Here is a 21,607-nt window from a genome sequence, read left to right on the forward strand (position 1 = left end):
TTTATGGACCCTGAAACTGCCTTGGACTCAGCATTCTGGAGTCCCACACTTCCATTATTTGAGGTAACTTGAGTGGGTCTCTAGTTCTTACAGCCAGAGGAACTCAATGAAAACAAATCTTTATACAGAAGAGACAACTACATATGTGAAGAGCAGTACACAACGGTACATAATTCAGCCCCATCTAACTCATGATACAGGTTTTACTTATGCTTTTGATTCAAGAATTATCTTACCAGGACCCAGATGTCCTTTCCTTTCAGATTTATTGTGTTTGTTTTTGGTATCAGGCCATTAGAAAAGTCAGTTTCTCTTCCTTAATATGTGTTAAATAAAAACTAGGTATAAGGCATCATGTTTAGGCACTGGGATGATTTTGGAGATGAAAGACACATTTTCTGCCACAAGAAGCAAAGAGCCTAACCGCAAACCCACAGTCACGATGCAAGATAGTAGGTACTTAGGAAGAGTCGGCAGAGGATGCTATGGGAACACAAGAAGGTACTTCTAAACCAGAGCAGAGAATGTTTCCTGAGGAAAGTGACCCTTAAGCTATCCTTAAAGGATAAACAGGAGTTACCTCTATTTTAAACTCCAGTTCAAGCTAGAGTTCTCTGGTCATTAAGAAAAAACATTCATTCTCATTTGTTTTTAAAAAAATCTTACTGCTGACTTGGACTCATTTTCAATTCTGATACCTTGACCATAGGTCCACAATTCCTATAGCAGTTTTTGGTAATCTTCGATTACCAAAATTATTTCTCCATTTTCTTTCTCTGCAGCATTTCCCAAATTTGCCTGATCATAAGAATCACCTAAAGCTCATGATAAGTATTCAGGTCCCCAAACTGTCCCCTGCAGGTTCTGATGCATTAAGTCTGGACTTTTTAAAATCAATTGTCCCAGGTAATACTCATTATTAGACATGTTCAGGAATTATTTTTCTACTATCCAAAGTTGTTGTTATTATTAGCATTTATTTTTCAATAAAGAGTTTTCTGTTATCACAATGTTTTCCAGGATTAGTAACTAAGAAAAGAAAGAAACATAAAATTTCCCATTAGGAAAAAAAGCTGTTTTCTTTTAGATGAATTCTATGGATAAGCACACATAAGCCATATACATGTAAATTATAGTTTTAAAAAAAATTTCAGTGTGGGTTAATTTCTATTTATACACGGTATCTTGTATGAATTCTGTTGTTTTACTTTCATTGTAATTCACTCATGTGTTACCCAGTTTGAAATAGTCATTCTACTCACCATGTGTAATTGTAATTAGAGAAATACAATTTAGATTTAGCTTTCAGGGATTTGGGTAGGAGGGTATGGAGGGTATGGTGGATAGATGCTATATCAAATTGAGAAACAATAGAGACAAAAAGCGTTTAATGAAACATGGGCATAACGGGATTAGCTACTGTTTGTATGGGATGTTTAACAGTTTGATGAAGGAAGTATAATATTGCTATGCTGTCAGGGATTTGCTCCACTTGAATTCCAAACAAGTGTGGTAAGAGCATGAATCTTGTGGCAATCCACAACTGTTCTGGATTAATAAGTAAAGTAAGCACTGACTTTATTATCAAGCATGTTGGAGGGAGACACAGATATCGGCTGTTAGGGACTCAATACCTAGAGTCTGTTTATTGAACAAGAGCGTAAGCAAAGACTCAGACATTTTGTAATTAGAAATAAGAACACTGGAGAAGGAAGGGGACATCCTTTTTCAGAGCAACAGAATATAATATGGCTCCCAAAAGAGGAACAATCATGTCTAATTCAGAACTATTCCATTTGTCACACTACTTAAGTATTATCACATTTACCTAAGACAGGTAGAACTGGAAACTCACTTTAAAATGGACAATATACTCTTTAGTAGTGGTTTGGTTTTTTTTTTGTATAAGTATATATGTCATAAATTTATAGGGTTCTGTTTATTGAGGGCAGGTGCAGTCACTGTGAATTAATATTTTTTTGTCATCTTCATAAGTTTTAGTTCTTAGTACCCACCTATGTATTATTTTATGTAGGTATGTAAAGTAAGTAGACTCTTTCTCACTATTTTTTAAAGTATATACAAGGGTACTTGGAGCATTATGAATTGATCAAGAATATTGTGTGTGGGTGTATTACATGTTTGTGTAGAAATTTTGTGCTTGTGTGTCTATAGCTAACAGTGACTCTGGGGCAGTTCTAGTGGCTCTCTCCCCTGGTAGGTCCATAAGGTAATTCATTACCTTCCTGAATTAATCAACAAACACTTCAGGGCCTGTTACTTAGCCCGATGGGCTCCAACACCTGATTCAGTACACTGACAGACAGTGTCCATTTCTGGGGGGCAGAATCAAATTAGCAAAGACAATTGAAACTGATAAATAGAAACAGAATTTCATCCATTAGTTTAAAATGGAGAATTATACATTATAGAGGAACTGAAATATTAAAATATATACAATTGGAGGGTCCTCTCCTGGTTATCAGGTTAAGTGGGAAGTATTCACCAACTGAAAGATTTATAAAATTGTGCTACAAATTACTGTTCTAGTGAGTACAAGTTCTTATGATGGACATATTCTTTTCCTATAGTAGGATTTATATAGAAAAGCAAACTATATTCAGGAAGTTGCTGGTTGAGTTTAGAATCAGAAAGGGAATTAGAAGAATTGAATTCTTAGTGGTCCCAGGCTCAGACAGCCTGATGGGCCCACCTCTCAAGTGCACCTGAACCTCAGCGTCTAATAAAGTCTCTGCATCCAACCCACATCCGAGGTGTGTGGCCTGTGACACTGGAAATACTCATTTGGAAAAGGCCAAGGTTTTCTCTCCCTTATGCAGTGCTAACATTGTCTTTGAAGCTCTTCGTATTAAATTTCCAAGGTTGACACTTTTTTCTTTAGCAGTGAAAAATACTTTGGTAACAGTAGAACATTTTAGGCCAGAGAGTTACTCTGTTTAAGGAACATACTTATCTTTGCTGTGATTTATTCTAGTTTAACTCTGAGAGGTACTTCACTGTAACCACCTCTCACCACAATACTGGTAAAAGTTATTGGAATACCTTGATATTATGTTGACATATAGGAAGAAAATTTAGAAGCGCATTAAATAAAATCCTGCTTATATTTTCATTTTCAACTCATTCAAATATATTTGAATATATTTAAAAGCCATATGTATATTTCTAATGCACATCTACCTTTTTGAAGTAAACAGCAAACTCATTCAGCATTCTCAGAAAATGATACTTCTGATCGAGGCCTGGAGTATTACTAAAGCTCACAATGGCTATCTTTCAAATCCACTATAATTAAAATTCTTCTTTCTTACAGCTAATATCTACTTTGATTCCATCAAGCGTTTCTCATTCTCATTCTGGCCTAAAAAGAGTGTCATCTGCCAAATTACTAGTATGCCTAACTGCACCTGGACCTTTCTTAATTTTAATACAAACTTTATCTAAACATTTAATTTTGGGATGGAGAATTCATAGGAAACAGACCACTACGCCTCACTCTGTTCTGCAAAGCAAACATCACTAGCTAATGATAGAAATCTTTCCTTGGGTAAGACTTGGGCTGAGTCTAGAAGTGGGCTTCTTAACCACAAATCTCTAGGGAACGACAGTTGTTTCCAAAAATCATAGTTCACATGCCAGATGAAGTTAATTTGGATTCCTTGCATGTCTTATGGCGTCTAACAAGACCTGTCATTTATTTTGAATACCAGCATTTATCTGAAAGTAACTGTCTACTGAAAGTTTTCTGAATCAGAAAAGAACAAGTTCGTGAAGTTTTTTCTCCCCTTTATTCCCTGTGGATCTCCTCAGCAAGACAAACAAAATTGCCAAATGTTATTGATAAAGGCCTGAAAAGTAGCAAGGTTTACTAAATGTTTAAAGAGTTTGTTCAGTTAGTTTAGTCCAAATCAGTATCCAAGAATAGCATAAGCTTTACCACCAGATCTTTTTTCAATTAAGAAAATACTTTGGTGTTTAATTAGTAAAAAATATAATATTTATTGTAAATCTACTGAACATGAATGACCTTATTTTGAATTTCTTCCATGGTAAATAAAACTAATTTGGTTTAGAAAGTTTTGAAATTACAATACCACCAGGAATTTCTTAAGTGCCAAAGCAACTATTGGTTAAAAAAATCAAATAGATGATTACTTGTTCACAGTTGCTCTATGATGAAAGGAAATATAAAACATCAGAATTTTATAGATTATAGATTAAAGAATCTTAAAATTATTGATGAAAATGTTACCATATTAAGAATATTTTAACTGAATTTTCAGTTCATCATTAGGCATTAGTTTAATTCTTTTGCCTGTGTATTAGTGGCTGAATTGATAAAAAAAGAGAACAAAACCATATGAGATGATTCCAAAGATACTTCCATTTGTTAAGAATAGAAAAGTTAGAAGAACCAGATTATTTCTGATATATAACTCAGAATTATTTATATTTTTGGGGGGTATGAAGAAGTTTATTAACTTCAAACTATGGTGAGTTTTGGAGAGACATCTTGATTTTGCCCAAAGATGAGTTACTCTTACTTCTATCTCATTTTCTAGGAGCTGAGAAATAGATAGCTATTGAATACCAGTAGATAATGAAAAATATCTGAAACTTTACTTGCAAGACCTGTAAAATTAATGTCAAGAGAGGGGTCTTTCAAATTTTATTCTCTTTATCCCTCTCTTATCTAACTTTTATGCTGATAGAATTTTTTTCACATTTGGAAAATTACATTTTTTTCCATCTTGAATATTGCTAACATCAGGGACAAATTTACTATAAATAAATACAGCTTTACTTTTTATGTCAGTGACCTTCAGAAGGGAAATAAAAATCCCTTCTTTTCCTTATACACCTTACTTCAGTTAGTTCGTTTTCTATGCAACTTTGTAACACTGGCCTCAAGCAGAAATACGTACAAATGGTTCATTTGGGAGCTGGCACCCTAGTGTTAAGAAGTAAAGGAGGAAGAACAGTAGCCCAATAAAACAGGCTGCTCTGCCCTGGCCTGAGATGCAGCAAGATAAGATCTAATGTGAATGTTCCAACAGTGACCCTATTTGCTTATCTAATTCCTCTCCCATTTTGCTTCTACTTTTACTTTAAATAAGAAAAAAATAGAATAGTCATCTAAATGGAAAACTGGTCCCATTGGGAATTGGAGAGTTTTATAGGTGAAAAATCTTACTCTGCATAAAAGCAAGAATCTCTAAATTTTGATCACTTTCCAACGCAGAGGAGGGTTTGCTAGAGCACTTCCTTGACTCTTCCGTAAGTTCCTCATGCCATTACTACTTGTAGAATTAGTTTGCCCCCATTACTAGATGTGCTTCCATTTAGTTTTTTTTTTTTTTCCCATTTAGTTTTTAACTACCATTTTAGAACTGAAACTTCATCTTGATTGGCTGATAACTACCAAAACCCTGGCCTCTTTGTCATTTGCCCTGTCATTTTTCATTATTTATTTGGAGAATAACTCAAAGTACTTACTGGGTTGAGGACCACAGTGAAGAAAAGTTCACCTCCTTGGATACTCTTGTCCAGCTCTTTAGGACCTCCTGGATATTCTTTATAGAAAATTGTGTGAGTGAAAAGCCCACAGGTTTGTCTTGGAAGAACCTGAAGGAAGAATGAACAGGTAAGGAAAAATTTCCTTTCAACCAATTAATATGTTGAAACTTAGCTTTTTCCCTCATGGAAAATAATGTGCAAGCTGGTGTCATTATTCAACTCTTAACTAACACCCCCAAAGTTCTTCACAATGTGGGAAAGTGGGGATGACATCACTACAGCAGGAATACTGAAGAGAGTGGAAGAAATATGTTAAAACTAAGATAGACTTTGAATTATTTTAGCCACTTATCTATTTTAAATCTCCAAGTCATTACTTCTGTTATGAAGCCTAGTATGTTCCAGCATCTTAAGAAATAAAACAAACAAACAAAAAGTAAAAATTAGACTTTAAAAATACTGGACTTGCCTGTGCTACATTGTAATTCTAGTAGGCAAAAGTTTTAAGGATAATACTTCTATCAAATTCTACACATGCATTAGAAAATGAAGTCAATTATTAACTTAATGTGATTCTTGGGAAATGACATGTTAAATTAGAACAAATATTTGAGACACGAATCATAGTTCCCGTTCTACTCTGAAAGGACTACTGTAGGTTGTAGTAATTGCCCTGAATTCTAAGTCTGAAGCCTGCCAGTTCCAAAAGTAAGAAAGAGATGATGCATTTGGTTAGTAATTTTTATAAAGTTTCAGAAACAAAATGATAAAAAGGTCACTCAGTAAAAAGTCTTCTTTTCATCCTTTGTATATAAAAGCCATTATTTACTTCAGTTATACATATTTGTGATAAGGATTTTTTTTCAAATTCTTTTTGAAATATCAGTACAATTATAAAAGAAGGGGTGAAAAAAAGCTGTGCAAGATGGCACAAACTTTAGCTACATTTTATATAATGACTTCTTTATGACCTGCATTTGTCATTACACCCTTGAAGTAGCAGAAAATGAATTAGTATACTTTGGAGGGATCCAAGTTTTATAGAATCTTACACAGGCAGGTCTTCTGTTTATTGTCCTAAGCAAACGGATCGTCATTTTTTTTTTGTCTTGATTCTTAAAGCACAATTGATTCAGTAAGTGCTTTCAAAATATTACCTGTACAGGAATCCCCATGCTTTGCAACATCCTAGAAATATACTGAGTATGTATTTAATACATTTCAATCTAGTCCTTGGAAAGTTTTCTTAGAAAACATAATTCCCAGCTCAATCAATAAACTACATATTCAGTGTAAATCAAAACTGTATCTATCCTATTTATTTTGGCAAACTGGTGAAAGTTATATCCTTAGAAGCTATTTTATCTTGATGAAATCATTCCAAGAACTTCAGTTTAATTGCAGAGTATTAGCTCTGATGATGTTTATGTTTCAAAGCATTATGCATTCTCATAATGTTATGCACAAAATCAACAACAAAAAAGAACTAAGTGCAGAGGTATTCTAACTGAAGCAAATATATCCCCTAACAATTCACGAACATGTAATTTCCTGGAAATTAAATTTTACATAGCAGTTATTTATTTAACAAATATTTATTCAAGATTCTTTGCAAGTCCAGGTGGGAGAACACAAAGATATATAGCCTTTATATTCTTGAAGGATTTAAGGTATATTGGGATAAAGAGAAGTACCCCAAAGCTAAATAATGAAATGCCTACATGTAATTAAACGCCAGGTTAGTTTTACATTTTAACATGCATGATTCTGAATCGCTTTTAGGATTCAGTTTGAATATCTTGCTTGAAAAACTATGGCAACATACAGAGCCAACTTTGGGATTTGATTGCCTAGCTGATTCTATGCAAAAGGGAGAGAGAAGTGAAAAGAAATTTGAATTTCATTTATTTCTCAAATTATTTGAGTTTGAACAGAGGGAAGAGGAAGTGTCAGGCTTTACCCTGCAACTCTGGGGAGGATCACACTTGCTGAGAGGATGAGAGTCACCATGAGCCCTAGGATGGTCAGTGGACCACCAAAGGAGGCTGAGAAGATCATCAGAGTGTAAGAGGGTCATATCGCATTGCCTTGCTCCCTAAATCCAATGCCACAGGACACTGAACATGTTCCTTGAAATGGCTCTCTTGTGTTAGAGAAGGAATAAGAGAGGTTTTAGGCATTCTGCTGTGAACTGCTCTCTAGAACTGTTTCTGGGAGTGTAATGCTATCAAATTCAAACTTTGAGATGTTGATGAGCCCCTGGAAACCTTATAGCTCCTGACAATAACTAGGAGATGGTTATGAAAGCCATAGTCATAGGAATCTCGGCCAGTGGACCTAAAGCCAATATCCTGTACATAAGGCTTGAATCTAGCTTTTATGTTCCTAATGGAGTTATGCAAGAGGATGTGTTATAGGAATTCAGAGGAGAATAAGATCAGTGTAGGCCTGACCTAGGTATTGAGCTGCTATATATATACCAAGGTGCTTTACATTAAATTATATAAGATATGGAACTTGATACTGAGGAATAAAGGGAATAGGAATAGGTAGAGAGTGATCAGAAAGTGGTCTTTCAAGGTGGAAAGAATGACAAAGGCATAGACACAGTGATATTGCTGCAGACCTTTTTGTCTGGAGTGAGTCTGTGTTAGCTACCGGACAAGAGATGGAAAGGTAGACAGTTTAAATTGTTTTCAGGTCCCTGAAGAGCAAGTTAAGGCGTATGGAAACAACTGGAAAGAATCAGGTTAGGAAGGCAAGATGAGGCAGCATTTTAGGGTTAAAAGGTTGGCACTTTCCATGGTATGGACTGAAGTGAGTGGTGGATAGAAGCTGTAAATAAACGAAGTAGAAACCAGCACCACGGTTTACAAATGAAAGTCAAGGTAGTGAATTAGGCTGTGGGAAAGGAAGTGAAATTTAAAAATATTATGAAGGAATTATTGACAGAATGTAAAGATTGATTGGAAATGGGGGGTCAGTGTGATGTTCAAATTGCAGAACTGAATTAGAGACAGCAGGACCAATAGCTAGTTTGAAGGGAAGATAATAAGTTTCATTTAAGGCCTTGTAAGTCTGATTTGTGAGTAGATCATCAAAACCCAGTTTCCCTCATTCATACAACAGGGTATGGGTGTGATCTAAGGAACGTTTGTTCCTCAGTTCCCTGCTCTTTTTTCTTTGCAGTCTCTCCCTAGGAGGGCATATTGGCTATTCTGGTCTCCACTTACAACTCTATTAGTATGACTTCAAGCCCTGTCCTCTCTAACTACACATCAACTTGGAACATTTCCCACTAGGAAATTCTCATACAAGGGTCCACAAAGCAAACAGAGTTTCCACGGATTGCTGCATAAGTGGAACCTCAGGGACAGTTCCCTCAAAACAGGAAATCTGTTAGAGCCTCTAATACCTGCCAGATTCATGCATTTATAATACAGGTAAAATATGTTTTCAGGAGAAACAAAGATGAACATATGTCATGGGACATATCCAAGCAAGTTTTCTGGTACTACAGAGAGGAACAGAAACAAAAGAGAACACCATTGAATAAAGTCCTTGGAGACTTAAGTTTATTATTCTAAGACTGCATATGATTTAAACATGACAGGAGAGTACTGGCATACTTTTAAATTATAATAGAAGCCAAGTCAAAAGACTGGCAGCTGGAGGCACAGTGAGTTCATTTTCAGTAAGGAGGAATGGCAGGTGGGATAAAATGTGGCCATTATGTCCCCATATAGCATTTACAACAGTTTTTATTGAGGGAAAAGTTAAGGTGGAAGTTGATCCAAGTTCATTATCCTATCTGTAGTAATACAAATGTCATTATCCAATCTGTAATTTTTGCCGACATAGGAAAACTGTCTGAAAAGAAGTCAGTTACACCTAATTCTAGAAGGTAGACATCTGCTCAAACACAGTTTGACAGTGTTATGGTACCTGACCACATAGTGTTCTGCGTGGTGTTCCTTCCCAGTGTGTGTCTAAATCAGGAGGCCTACTCCTAACTTCACCAGTGCTCTTTAGATTTTCTGATTTCGGAAAAAATTAGGATTTAATTACTTACTTTGAGAGGTCTCACAAAGTATTAGGTAATAATATATCTTGACCGTATACATTTGTCACCAGTGTAAAAACACAAAACAAAATAGAGAAGCTTTGGAGAGAATTCGACAATGGATAGAAATGACTTCATTAACATCATCTCTCATTTGTACTCTATATTACGATCTGTTAATGATTATGCAGGACATGTGGCTTTTTGTTGTAAATAGTTTTTTTTTAGTCTGATATGATAAAGCGGACACAGCCTGGCAAGAGTGACATGGTTTTTATATATAGAGAGATGGTGTCAGTTTTACATGCTAAATAACTTTTTGAAGCAATGATGGCTTCTGTAAATTATCTGCAAGTTAGATGTAATGTTTCCTTAGTATTTTAATGTCAGTGCCTGCTTAATAGCAACAGTGTCAGTAAGAAACATTTTAAAGTTTTATTTGAAGAATTGAAAAGAAGTGACTTTGATGAAAACGTCCTTTGCTTGGGTATGAAAAATATGTTTCCTGCTGCGTGGACCTTTTCCTTCTGTTACGCTTTTAATATTTAGTTCTTCTCTTTTGTTCTTTCTTCAAATGAGGAATTAAGTCTGGCAGAATGAGGTCCACCCTACGCATACCAGAGGAAGCTCACCATGATGTTTTTGTGGATGAAGCCCTTCCGGTGTCTAGCTGGTTTCAGGTGTGGGTATTCTTCAGTGCTGGTGATTCTAATATTCCAAACCTTCTTCCAGGCCTCGTACAGCTGAACGTGTACAGGGTAGACGCCCGAATGGTGAGGGGCCACCGCGTAGCCCATGTCAGTAGGAATGCCATGCTCCTAAGGCCAAGCAAATGTTAGTTAGCATGTGGGAAGATTTATCTGGATCCTATTTTTATCCCAGGATTTTCAAATGTACTATAAATACGTTTGTTCCACTCCATCATTACTTAATTGTATGGCAAAATTTAAAGTGATAAACATTAAGACTTCCAGACTTCATGAGGCCTGATAGCCACTCCACCAGTTTTGATGATGATACATGTGTGTTTAAGAGGTGATGGGACAGGACTAGCGCTTTTAATGAATAATGTGAAAGAGCCTGCATTCAGTGCCTCCTGTCACAGTCACCTGTGACTCACCTATCTTCACGATCTCAGTAAGTTAAACGACAAACACTCGCGACAGACAACACTCAGCACTCCCCACAAAATAAAACCAGCATTTCTTAAGGGGCAGAACACATTCTGCGTTCACTAGACTTGCTAACAGGATTTTATTTTGTCTATAGCCCAGTTTCTACCAAGTTTGCCACGTTTCTGTTGTTCCCTCAGCAAGAGGGCCCGGTAATAGACAACGTTCCCTGCCTCGTTTAGAAGCACACACTTTTGATTAGAAAATGTGGTAAAATTTTATAGAACAATTTTCTTTGAAGCCAAAGCCCTGGTTATAGTGAAAGGAGAAGGTACTGAATGAGCCAAACAATCTGGAAATTTAGTTGATTTGAAATCCAGCTTTAGTATATAAAATGAGTCCAGTTTTAAAAAGTCATTTCAAAATTACTCTCTCTGTCTCTCTCTCACTGCTTCCTCTGTTCACTTGGTCCTGACCAAGTCTGGAAATTCTGAAAATAAATCTACGTGACAACTAGACTGTTTTGGAGGGGACTTGGGAAAGCTTTGTGTAATTGTGATTATTCTTCTTCATTGGAGATGGTCCATTATCCCTGATAAAGTCTCTTTAGCATAAAAGATGAGATGTCTTTTATTAAAAGAACACTCATGGTGTCAGTAGTAGACATGTATTTTTTCTCCTGAATAATATTTTACTTTTCTATCTGTATTTTTCAACTGCTGTGTATTCTTCAAAAGTTCTACCCAAATAGACTTCCTCTGACTTGGTCATCGCTTGTCTTCATGCCAAAGTGCAATTTCACATACAAAGAACCATAGTATGAAGCTGCTAAACGCACTGAATTGTAGAAATATGCATATGGGAGAAGTGGAAAAGGCATGGCTAGCTTTGTTTTTCAACCTGAATAACAGGAGGTGAAGGAAGTGTATGAGCACTTGAACGCAGAAGGAACAAGGGTTGCCAATCATTTGTCATTACCTAAGTATCTGTCAGACTCTTTCAATACGGCATAAAAGGCTCACAACCAACCTAACATAGCCGATCTCCTGTCAGCATTCATCCTCCCCACCCCAGTTTCTGATGATTTCTTTCATGTCTTTGCTGTACACTGTACATATTGTCCACCCAACTGGAATGCCCCTTTCCTCTTATCTTGTAAACTGTTCATCATTCAAAACTCATCTCAGACAGTTGTAGTTGAGGATGCTGGAAAGGGGAGATGCCACACTGTTGCTATGAGGAAGAGAATAGGTGGAGTAGATTATGCTTGTGTTCCTCAAGGGTGAGAGGGAAGTTTCATGTTCTTCATTTTATTTTCATCTTTGTTAGAAATTACCATAACTAGGCAATTATTGTTATCATTTAGAATTTCACTACAAAGTGAATTGAAATATCTCATTGCTTTCTTTCCCCCCTGTTTTTAAAAACTAAGGCAATTTTTTTCAGCTAAAAATTACTTACCAGCACATACTTTGTGTTAGAAAAGGTCAGTGAAGTATTCATCTAAAGTGGTTTAAGAATAGGGGTGCAGTGATAATGGAACAGTTGAAAGAAAATGAATTTCAATCACAGAAATTTGAAGAAAAATTGTGAAGAATTATGGGTTATCAGTTTTTAAAAGGGTATAGGAAGAAGCAAGAATGAAATTCACAATGACAGGAACTACATTATAAAATTCAAATACCTCCAAATTTGTGAGAAATTATGTTGACAGAAAGCTCAAGGTAGTTTTAAATACCTGTAAGTGGTCAGCTATCTCTTCAGAACACTATGTAAGAAAAGGACGGTCCAGCACAGCAGAGACATTTCCCTTATTTTGGAATATTCCCAAATATTTGCAAACCATCATATACACAATTTGTGTTTTTCTTTTTAGCTTTTGACACTAAAGAAATACTGAGGTTTTTCAGTCTCATCTTTTATTTGCGTGCTGGTGCATTGTGGTACAGTGGCGGAAAACTCCCCTCCTGGAGTCAAACACGACTGGCCGTTTCACTCTTGCATTTACAACCTGTGTGGACTTTGGAGAATGATTTATGACCCCTAAGCCTCATAAGAGGTTAAGAGGAAATTAAATAATGTAATACACGGAAAGCATTTAGTGCAGTTCCTGAAACATGATACACATTCAATGAACGTTGTTTATTATTGTCGTCATTACTGGCCTGCCTCCATTTTTTTTTTTTTTTTTTTTTTTTTTGCCGTACGCGGGCCTCTCACTGTTGTGGCCTCTCCCGTTGCGGAGCACAGGCTCTGGACGCGCAGGCTCAGCGGCCATGGCTCACGGGCCCAGCCGCTACGCGGCATGTGGGATCTTCCCGGACCGGGGCACAAACCCGTGTCCCCTGCATCGGCAGGCGGACTCTCAACCACTGCGCCACCAGGGAAGCCCCCTGCCTCCATTTTAAAATAAGCTATCGTCCTACTTAGCTCAACTCTAATGTGGAAATTATGAAAATACTGGGCCACCCTTTTTTTCAGTAAAAGAAAAGGGTAGATTTGGGGATTCTCCCTTGTGAGGCTTCTGTGACTTCTATCCCACTATCCCTTCTTGGGCCTGCTTTCCTCCTGATCTAAATACCCGCAACCATGTGCCTCCAGCTTGTGAATCACTGAACATTAGCTAGTAGGTGGTCTCTTTTAAATGAGGTGAAGGCAACATAAATCGGCCCCCAAATTTTCATTCAATACCAGGGAGAACACCTGAAATCTTACTGGGTAGAAAAGTTGGGACTAAGATTGCAGGTCTGTATGTTCTGGGATGCAGACTATTATGTTTCAGAAGATTTAGTCCCAATGCTAACTTCTTTTTTTAAAATTTTAAAATTATTTTAAAATTTATTCATTTAGTTTTGGCTGCATTGGGTCTTTGTTGCTGCGCGTGGGCTTTCTCTAGCTGCGGTGAGTGGGGGCTACTCTTCGTTGTGGCGTGCGGGCTTCTCATTGCGGCAGCTTCTCTTGTTGTGGAGCACAGGCTCTAGGTGCGTGGGCTTCAGTAGTTGTGGCATGTGGGCTCAGTAGCTGTGGCTCGCGGGCTCTAGAGCGCAGGCTCAGTAGTTGTGGCACACAGGCTTAGTTGCTCCGCGGCATGTGGGATCTTCCTGGACCAGGTATTGAACCTGTGTCCCCTGCATTGGCAGGCGGATTCTTAACCACTGCGCCACCAGGGAAGCCCTGTAATGCTAAATTTTTGACGGATTATTCTCTTCCAGATTTTTAAATTTGAAATTAAGTACATTATTATTTTGGAATTGGGGGCAAAAAGTTTAAAAGAGTAGACATTTTAGCTTAAAAAGTTAATTCTCCTTACTCTTTTTATGAATCCTTGATTGAAACTAGCATCTTAGATCTAGGAACTCTGTAACCTATGTAAAAACTTCCCTAAAAAAGCAAGTGGACCAAAAAGACTAGGGAATATGGCTCTTTACTATAAAATGTATGTTAAATACTTAGAACACAAGTGGGATTAATTATTTTCACAATTGAACTCTTCATCTCCACCTCTCAGCTCTACCAGAAATGCTCTCTCCCCAGGGTTCCTCCATGCCATTAAATGACGTATTATCAACCAACTAGTTGCCATATCAAAAAGATAGAGGCTATTCTTGACACCTGTTTCCTCATTCTCTCCTCAATCTAGTTCATTATCATGTCCTATCAGTATACCTCTAGTATAAATCTTAAATCCATCCACTTTTCTCCAATTCTATCATCATCATCACCATCACCCTAATCCAATCTACCATTTTATCCCATGGCCTTCAAGCATAGGCTCCTAACCATTCTACCCATTTCCTCTCTTGCCTGCTTCCAATCCATTCTCTACATAGCAGCCAGAGTAATACTTAAAAGACCCGAATATGACCATGTGACTTTCTACTCAAAATCCTTCCATGGTTTCCCCTTGCACTTAAGATAAAATACAAAATTCTTAGGGTGGTCATGAGCCTTGCATGGTATGACCGTGCTTCTCTCTCTTGCCTCATTTTGCACTACCCTCCACCTTTCATTGTATTTTAGTTACATTAATCTTTTCCCAAAACTCACCAAGCGATTTCCTACCTCAGCATCTTCCCATATGTGGTTTACCCAGACTGGAATTTCCCTACTCCAATTCTTCACTTAGATAAATTTGGCACCTCTTTTAGGTACTTTATTCTGTGATACCTTCAGAGAAGCCTCCACTGACAAGTCTCAGTGTAAATGAAGTCCACATTAAGACTTCTCTTAGCAGCATTCATTTGTTTTTCATGGTACACAGCACAGTTTGTAAGTGAATATTGCTTCATATAATTGTTTTTTAATGTCTCTCTTCCTCATTAAACAATAAACTCTGTGAGTTCTGGGTTCTGTCTTATTCACTGCTATATGGCCAGTGCCTTGCCAACAATAAGCAGTCAACAAATATTAGTGAACAATTGTGTGAACTGATTCTGACTGCCTTCCTTTCATTCTGATGTTCACTTTCTCAATTATCTCAAACTGTCAGTTCATCTGCAGAATGGACATATGGTAACTCACAGAGAAATTTAACATCTAGATAAGTAATACTTGAAAACACTTTTTGAGACTGTAGTTAAAAATGATTCAAGTGAAAAACAGACACTTATTATTATGAATTTATATTTAAATTATACTGTATAGAAGTAAAAATTGCAAGATTTTCCTAAATTGTGTATTCAGATGTTTCCACATGGAGAATGTGAAGATAACACAATTTTATCAAGCAAAGAGTGATATTTGATATTCAATAATGATATTCAAAATTTCTTAGAAAAACTTCCCCAAAACTTAAAAAAAAAAATTGGCATTTAGGTATTTGAGAAACACAGTAACTTCATTCCTGAAGAAATCATTGTTTTTTACTCTCCTTGATAATATTTCTTTATTTAAATTCTTGCTAATTATCAAAATGATACTTTACTTTAATATTTTTCTCTACTTCAGTCTTTCTAAAGAGAACATTTTAAATTTACACTAATGACCTGAAGATTTGTTGCCTATTTCCATATTTCTCAGATTAGCAAGAATACAAACTAATGTAATTTAAAAAATGCACAGTGATAGGAAGTCAAACAGACATTCTATACTCTACAGTAGAAAAAATCTAAAACTTCATTACCACATAATTTCAAAATACTTCTAAATGCTTTCCTATAGTACATTTGGGTTAGAATGTCCCATTTCCTCAGTATGTAGAAGTTCATGCTTTGGTTAACTATCTCATAGTATTGAGAATTAACATTTACAATTAAAAATGGGCTTGCAATAAAGTTTCCCAATGTTTATATTGGTGGTATATTTTGGAGTTGTTTCTAGAAAAAATTGCTTTTTAAAAATAGATTTTTAAAGTGCCTTTCTTAAAAGCTGTGGCTGTTTGAGGTATTATTTCACGTAGAAAATAATACATTTTTCCAGATAATAGGAGTTTGTTTGGAGAGTGGAATTAGAACCTTTTCACTAAAAGACACACGCATACACATACACATATGCATGTACATAACACATACACACACAGTATGTGAAGAAAACAATTTTTTTTTTTTTTTTTTTTTTTTTGTGGTACGCGGGCCTCTCACTGTTATGGCCTCTCCCGTTGCGGAGCACAGGCTCTGGACGTGCAAGCTCAGCGGCCATGGCTCTCGGGCCCAGCCGCTCCGCGGCATGTGGGATCTTCGCGGACCGGGGCACGAACCCGTGTCCCCTGCATCGGCAAGTGGACTCTCAACCACTGCGCCACCAGGGAAGCCCAAGAAAACAAATTTATGAAACTATTCCCTTGAATTTGAGAAGCATTTTAAATCTTCTAAAGACTGTTTTTCTAAGGTAATACTAATGAGCCACACATGAATTTTATGAGAAACTGTGGGGCCTCTGGCACTTAAAGGAGTCCTATAGCAATTGCTGTGACTCGGGAGAAGTAAGAAATGGCAGTGATGGTGACCCAATGTACCTAAAGTTACTATTTGAAGGAGTCTTACTTCCTTCTTCATCTAGGACAAAACCAGGCAAGTCAGGATTTATCTTTAGGTTAGGGAATTAGGTTTGGTACTGAATGCTAAGAGTGTAAATATTAGAATATGTTCCTGTGATAAATGGAAGTACTTCTGGCGTGGTATGAAATGAAAGATCCTGAAAGAAATAATTACCTTAGTATAAGAATCTGATTTTTCATTTTTTTTCAACTGTGAAATAAAGGGGCTGTACAAGTAGTCACTAAGATTCAGATTTAAAATCCTGTGTTTCTTTGACATAATCTTTGTGCTTTTAGAAGCAGTCATATTTGGATGCTAAATATAAATGCACTATTTTTAATCCATGATCCAATCTTAAAGTAACATGTGTACTTTTCTTCCTACATATTTAAGTAAGTGATAATGCTGTAAAATGTGATAGGCATATTTACATAAATTTGGTTAATATTTATAGAACTGGCCCCTAGATTTCTTTCTAGTTTTTTTTTTTTTTAAACAGGGTGCTCTTTAATTCATAATATAAATTCTGTTTGCCAGCTGGTATGTGAAAAATCTGCAGTGATGATCATGTTGTTTTTAATAGATTTGGTTTAAGAGTTTAAAATCATCCTCTGTTGGCAGCTGTTGTATAATTAAAAAGCTGGCTGGTCTTCGTCATCTCTGGTTGCTGGGAGGTAAGCCCTAAATCCTTTGAATTTTCTAAGTTATAAGAATGTCTTGTTATTCATGGTGGGTCCCTGAGACCAAAGATCTGAGTTTATGTTAACAAAGTGACTCAGTTCAGAGTTTGGCCATGCCAGAAAGACCAACCATTCAATTAGAGAGTTGGGGCTTTGAGCTAGTTTATATCAGCCTGACCTCTAGGCAGGGGAGGAGAGTTGGAGATTGAGTTCAATCATGCAGTCAGTCAGTCATCATGTCTATGAAATGAAACTCCAATAAAAACACTGAACGTCAAGGCTGAGGCAAGCTTCCCTAGTTAGTGATATTCCTATGAGTCCAGAAGCCCCAGGAAGGTGATATTCTTTGTCTCACAGTTTGGCTTTTAAAAAAAATGGCTACAGTAACAAAAGGTACAGAAGTCTTTGGATATAGGTGTTAATAATGAGATCTTGTGAAACAGAATGTCATTACAGTAACTCATAAAACAGGAGTATGATCTTGTCACTCTGAAGTCAATCAGATCTGGAGAAGAGTCTGTAGTGTTTGATTAACTATATAGTGAGAAAAGAATCTTATTTTTCCCATATTCAAAGAGATTCCGGGAGGGAGGGATGGATTGGGAGTTTGGGATTAGCAGATGCGGACTATTATACATAGGATGGATAAACAACAAGGTCCCATTGTATAGCACAGGGAACTATATTCAATATCCTGTGATAAACCATAATGGAAAAGAATATGAAAAAGAATATATATGTGTATAACTGAATCACTTTGCTGTACAGCAGAAATTAACACATTTTAAATCAACTATACTTCAATGAAAGTTTTAAAAAATGTAAAACAATGTCAGACCCATGACAATAAATGATCAATGTCTATCAGGGAATCTTGGGGATAGGGAACAGTTTAGTATCGTGGAGGAAGCACAAATTTAGAAGTCCTGGGCTCAGTCTCAGTGATGCCCTTCATTAGTCGTAGAACCTTGGGCAGGTTATACAACTTCACCAAACCTCAATTTCTTTATGTTCCAAGTAGCAGTAATAAAACAAATTATCTTACTGAGATGTAGAGAATGAAAGATATAAGCAACATTATAGGTCAAGTGCAATTTAATTTCCTTTCATCTTATTAATATTATTCTGTTATTGAAACAACAAGTAAAACATGGGAACAGAGGTAAACTAAGAATACTTCTACCATCACTTCCAGCCCCTGCCAAAACTCAGGATTCTTATTTAAGAGAAGACATCCCTTAAAAGAAGACCCATGGGACTTCCCTGGTGGCACAGTGGTTAAGAATCTGCCTGCCAATGCAGGGGACACGGGTTCGAGCCCTGCTCCAGGAAGATCCCACATGCCGGGGAGCAACTAAGCCCGTGCGCCACAACTACTGAGCCTGCGCTCTAGAGCCCGCAAGCCACAACTACTGAGCCCACGTGCCACAGCTACTGAAGCCCGTGTGCCTACAGCCTGTGCTCTGCAGTAAGAGAAGCCACCACAATGATAAGCCCCTCGCACCACAATGAAGAGTAGCCCTCTCTTGCTGCAGCTAGAGAAAGCCCGTGCGCAGCAATGAAGACCCAACACAGCCAAAACTAACTAACTAACTAACTAAATAAAAAGAAGATACACTCTCATTATCAGCCTTATCTAAAAAAAGTTTTACCAAACAGTATACATTTCTTCAGGAAAAAGTAATTGATATTATGTATAAAGTAGGAGCTATAAATATCCTTGGTGAGTCCTTTCCCCTTCGTAGACAAGTTCATTTGTATCATTTTTTTTTTTGCAAATGAAACAACAAAGGATTAATCTCCAAAATATCATTTTTTAATAGACTCCTCATATAAGCGATATCATACAATATTTCACTTTGTCTGACTTACTTCACTCAGTATGACAATCTCTAGGTCCCCAAACTTATGGTTATGGGGTGGGGGTGGAGGGGGAGAAGGGATGGTTAGGGAGTTTGGGATTGACATGTACACACTGCTGTATTTAAACTGGATGACTAACAGGGACCTACTGTATAGCACAGGGAACTCTGCTCAATATTATGGAACAACCTGAATGGGAAAAAATTTGAAAAAGAATTTAAAAATCCTTGGTGAGGGCTCCCCTGGTGGCGCAGTGGTTGAGAGTCCGCCTGCCGATGCAGGGGACACAGGTTCGTGCCCCGGTCCGGGAAGATCCCACATGCCGCGGAGCAGCTGGGCCCGTGAGCCATGGCCGCTGAGCCTGTGCGTCCGGAGCCTGTGCTCCGCAACGGGAGAGGCCAAAGCAGTGAGAGGCCCGCGTACCGCAAAAAAAAAAAAAAAAAAAATCCTTGGTGAACCATAAATTTGATAAGGCCATAACAATGACATCAGCAAAAGCCCTTTCTTGACACTACATCTTCCCCTTCAAGTACTACCCCAAGTTAATAGCTGAATTATTTGAAGAACTTTAATGAAATTTAGTAAGCCAAATGCATTAAGAAATTCCAGAAACACGTGTAAAAACATCAAATTACTATGTTGTGTAACAGGAACTAAAATGGTGTTGTAGGTCAGTTATATTTCAAAAACAAACAAACTCATAGAAAAAGAGATCAGATTTGTAGTTACCAGATGTAGGGGATGGGCAGGAAAGTAGTTAAAAGGTACAAACTTCCAGTTACAAGCTAAAGGAAGTACTAGGTATATAATACACAACATGATAAATATATAATGAAAGTTGTTGAGACAATAAATCCTAGGAGTTCTCATCCCAAGGAAAAACATATTTTTTCTATTTCTTTAATTTTGCATCTATATGAGATGATGGATGTTAGCTCGCTGTGGTAATCATTTCATGATGTATGTAAGTCATCATTATGCTGCACACCTTAAACTTATACAGTGCTGTGTATCAATTATATCTCAGTAAAACTGGAAGAAAAAAAAAGAAGTTCCAGAAACGAAAGTTAAGCTAATAATTCAGTACCAATACAGAAAAAGGTTTACAAAAGGTATGTATACTCAGCTTTAACCTTCATTTTAACTTGTAACCTCGCAGAAAGAATTATTTCAGGGAGAGTGACAGATTTTCTTCTAGTCCTCGCTAATAATTATGTAGTTTATTTCAAGTTAGTTTCATTTAACAGAGCATGCTGTTTTCCTCTCTTAGAGTTCCCTTCAAATTTTTGAATTATCCTCATATCTTTGTTGAGTGTCTCATAACTAAACACATCTCTAAAGGGTGTGCTTTTTTAAGAATACTCAAAAGAATTATGTAAACACTTGTACTTTGCACAGGCCAGGTTGATTTTTTTGAATTGCTAAAATTTCTTCAAGTAAACACATGAAGGAGTTTGTAGAAATGTAAAAAAATGAATCTATGAAGCTTTATTTTTTTATGCTGTAGCAAAATAACTGAAAATGAAATTATCTAGAGACATAGTGGAGGAATTGAAGGGTTTAGTCTAATCCAGCTTTCTCAGATTTTGAAGCCATGAGTTTAACATGGACCTTTGGGGTCCTTGAGAGGTAATAAACCTATAAACAATTCGGACACAGGCTCAAATTCCCAAAGTATTTGCAAACACATTTAATCTTTCTGAAAATATATAAAAGGTTGATTAGACTAGGAGTCTTTAAGTCTGCATGGTATTAATTTTAACTGAAGTAATATTACTGACAGAATAGAGAAGTTGATATTGATCTTTGCTTGTTATAACTATTACATACCCTCTGGTATTTATAATAGCCGTCAGGACAGTGACGTTGCACCATATTTGTGTGATGGTTGCACAAACACAAGAAATGACATGAATCATATAAACAGCGACTGAAAAGAAAAACATTGTAAAAGCCAGATTTTAATGTTCTGAATTTGTTTAAAAAATATAACTCTTCAGGAAGTAATATTCTGGTTGTGAGGTTTTTGTAACAGCAATCAATAGCAGTATCAGTGGCATGGCAACTTTCAATCACCCAAACCACGTTGGTTATGGGGGCTTTGGAACTTGACAGACCTGGGATCAAATCCTTTCTCCAGCTTTCACTGGCAAGGTGATTTTAAGAAAATTACATAAGCTCTCTGAGCCTCACTTTTTGCATTTTAAATATGGGAATAACTAGGCTCACAGGTGGTTGTGAGGATTAATTGAGGATAGATGCGTGGAAAGCACTAAGCACAATGTCTGGTAGATATCTGGAGTTCTCTTCCTACATTTCCTCTGGAGAGTCAAGACTCTTTCTCACTGAAATGCAAGGTTCTGTTTCATGTAGGGA

At 36.8% G+C, this 21,607-nt stretch overlaps 1 protein-coding gene across 1 annotated transcript in view; it reads right to left on the minus strand.

Annotated features, from left to right (window-relative positions):
• LOC116754290 (bifunctional heparan sulfate N-deacetylase/N-sulfotransferase 3) overlaps nt 1-21,607 on the minus strand; it is a 137,927-nt gene that overhangs the window by 59,146 nt on the left and 57,174 nt on the right. The window contains exons 4-5 of the mRNA XM_032632798.1: nt 10,234-10,419; nt 5,518-5,646 (exon numbers count right to left, since the gene is read on the minus strand). Coding sequence (XP_032488689.1) covers nt 5,518-5,646; nt 10,234-10,419 — 315 coding nt within the window. The remainder of the gene's footprint in view (nt 1-5,517; nt 5,647-10,233; nt 10,420-21,607) is intronic.

Source organism: Phocoena sinus, chromosome 5 (assembly GCF_008692025.1).
Source record: "Phocoena sinus isolate mPhoSin1 chromosome 5, mPhoSin1.pri, whole genome shotgun sequence".
Classification (NCBI taxonomy): Eukaryota; Metazoa; Chordata; class Mammalia; order Artiodactyla; family Phocoenidae; genus Phocoena; species Phocoena sinus.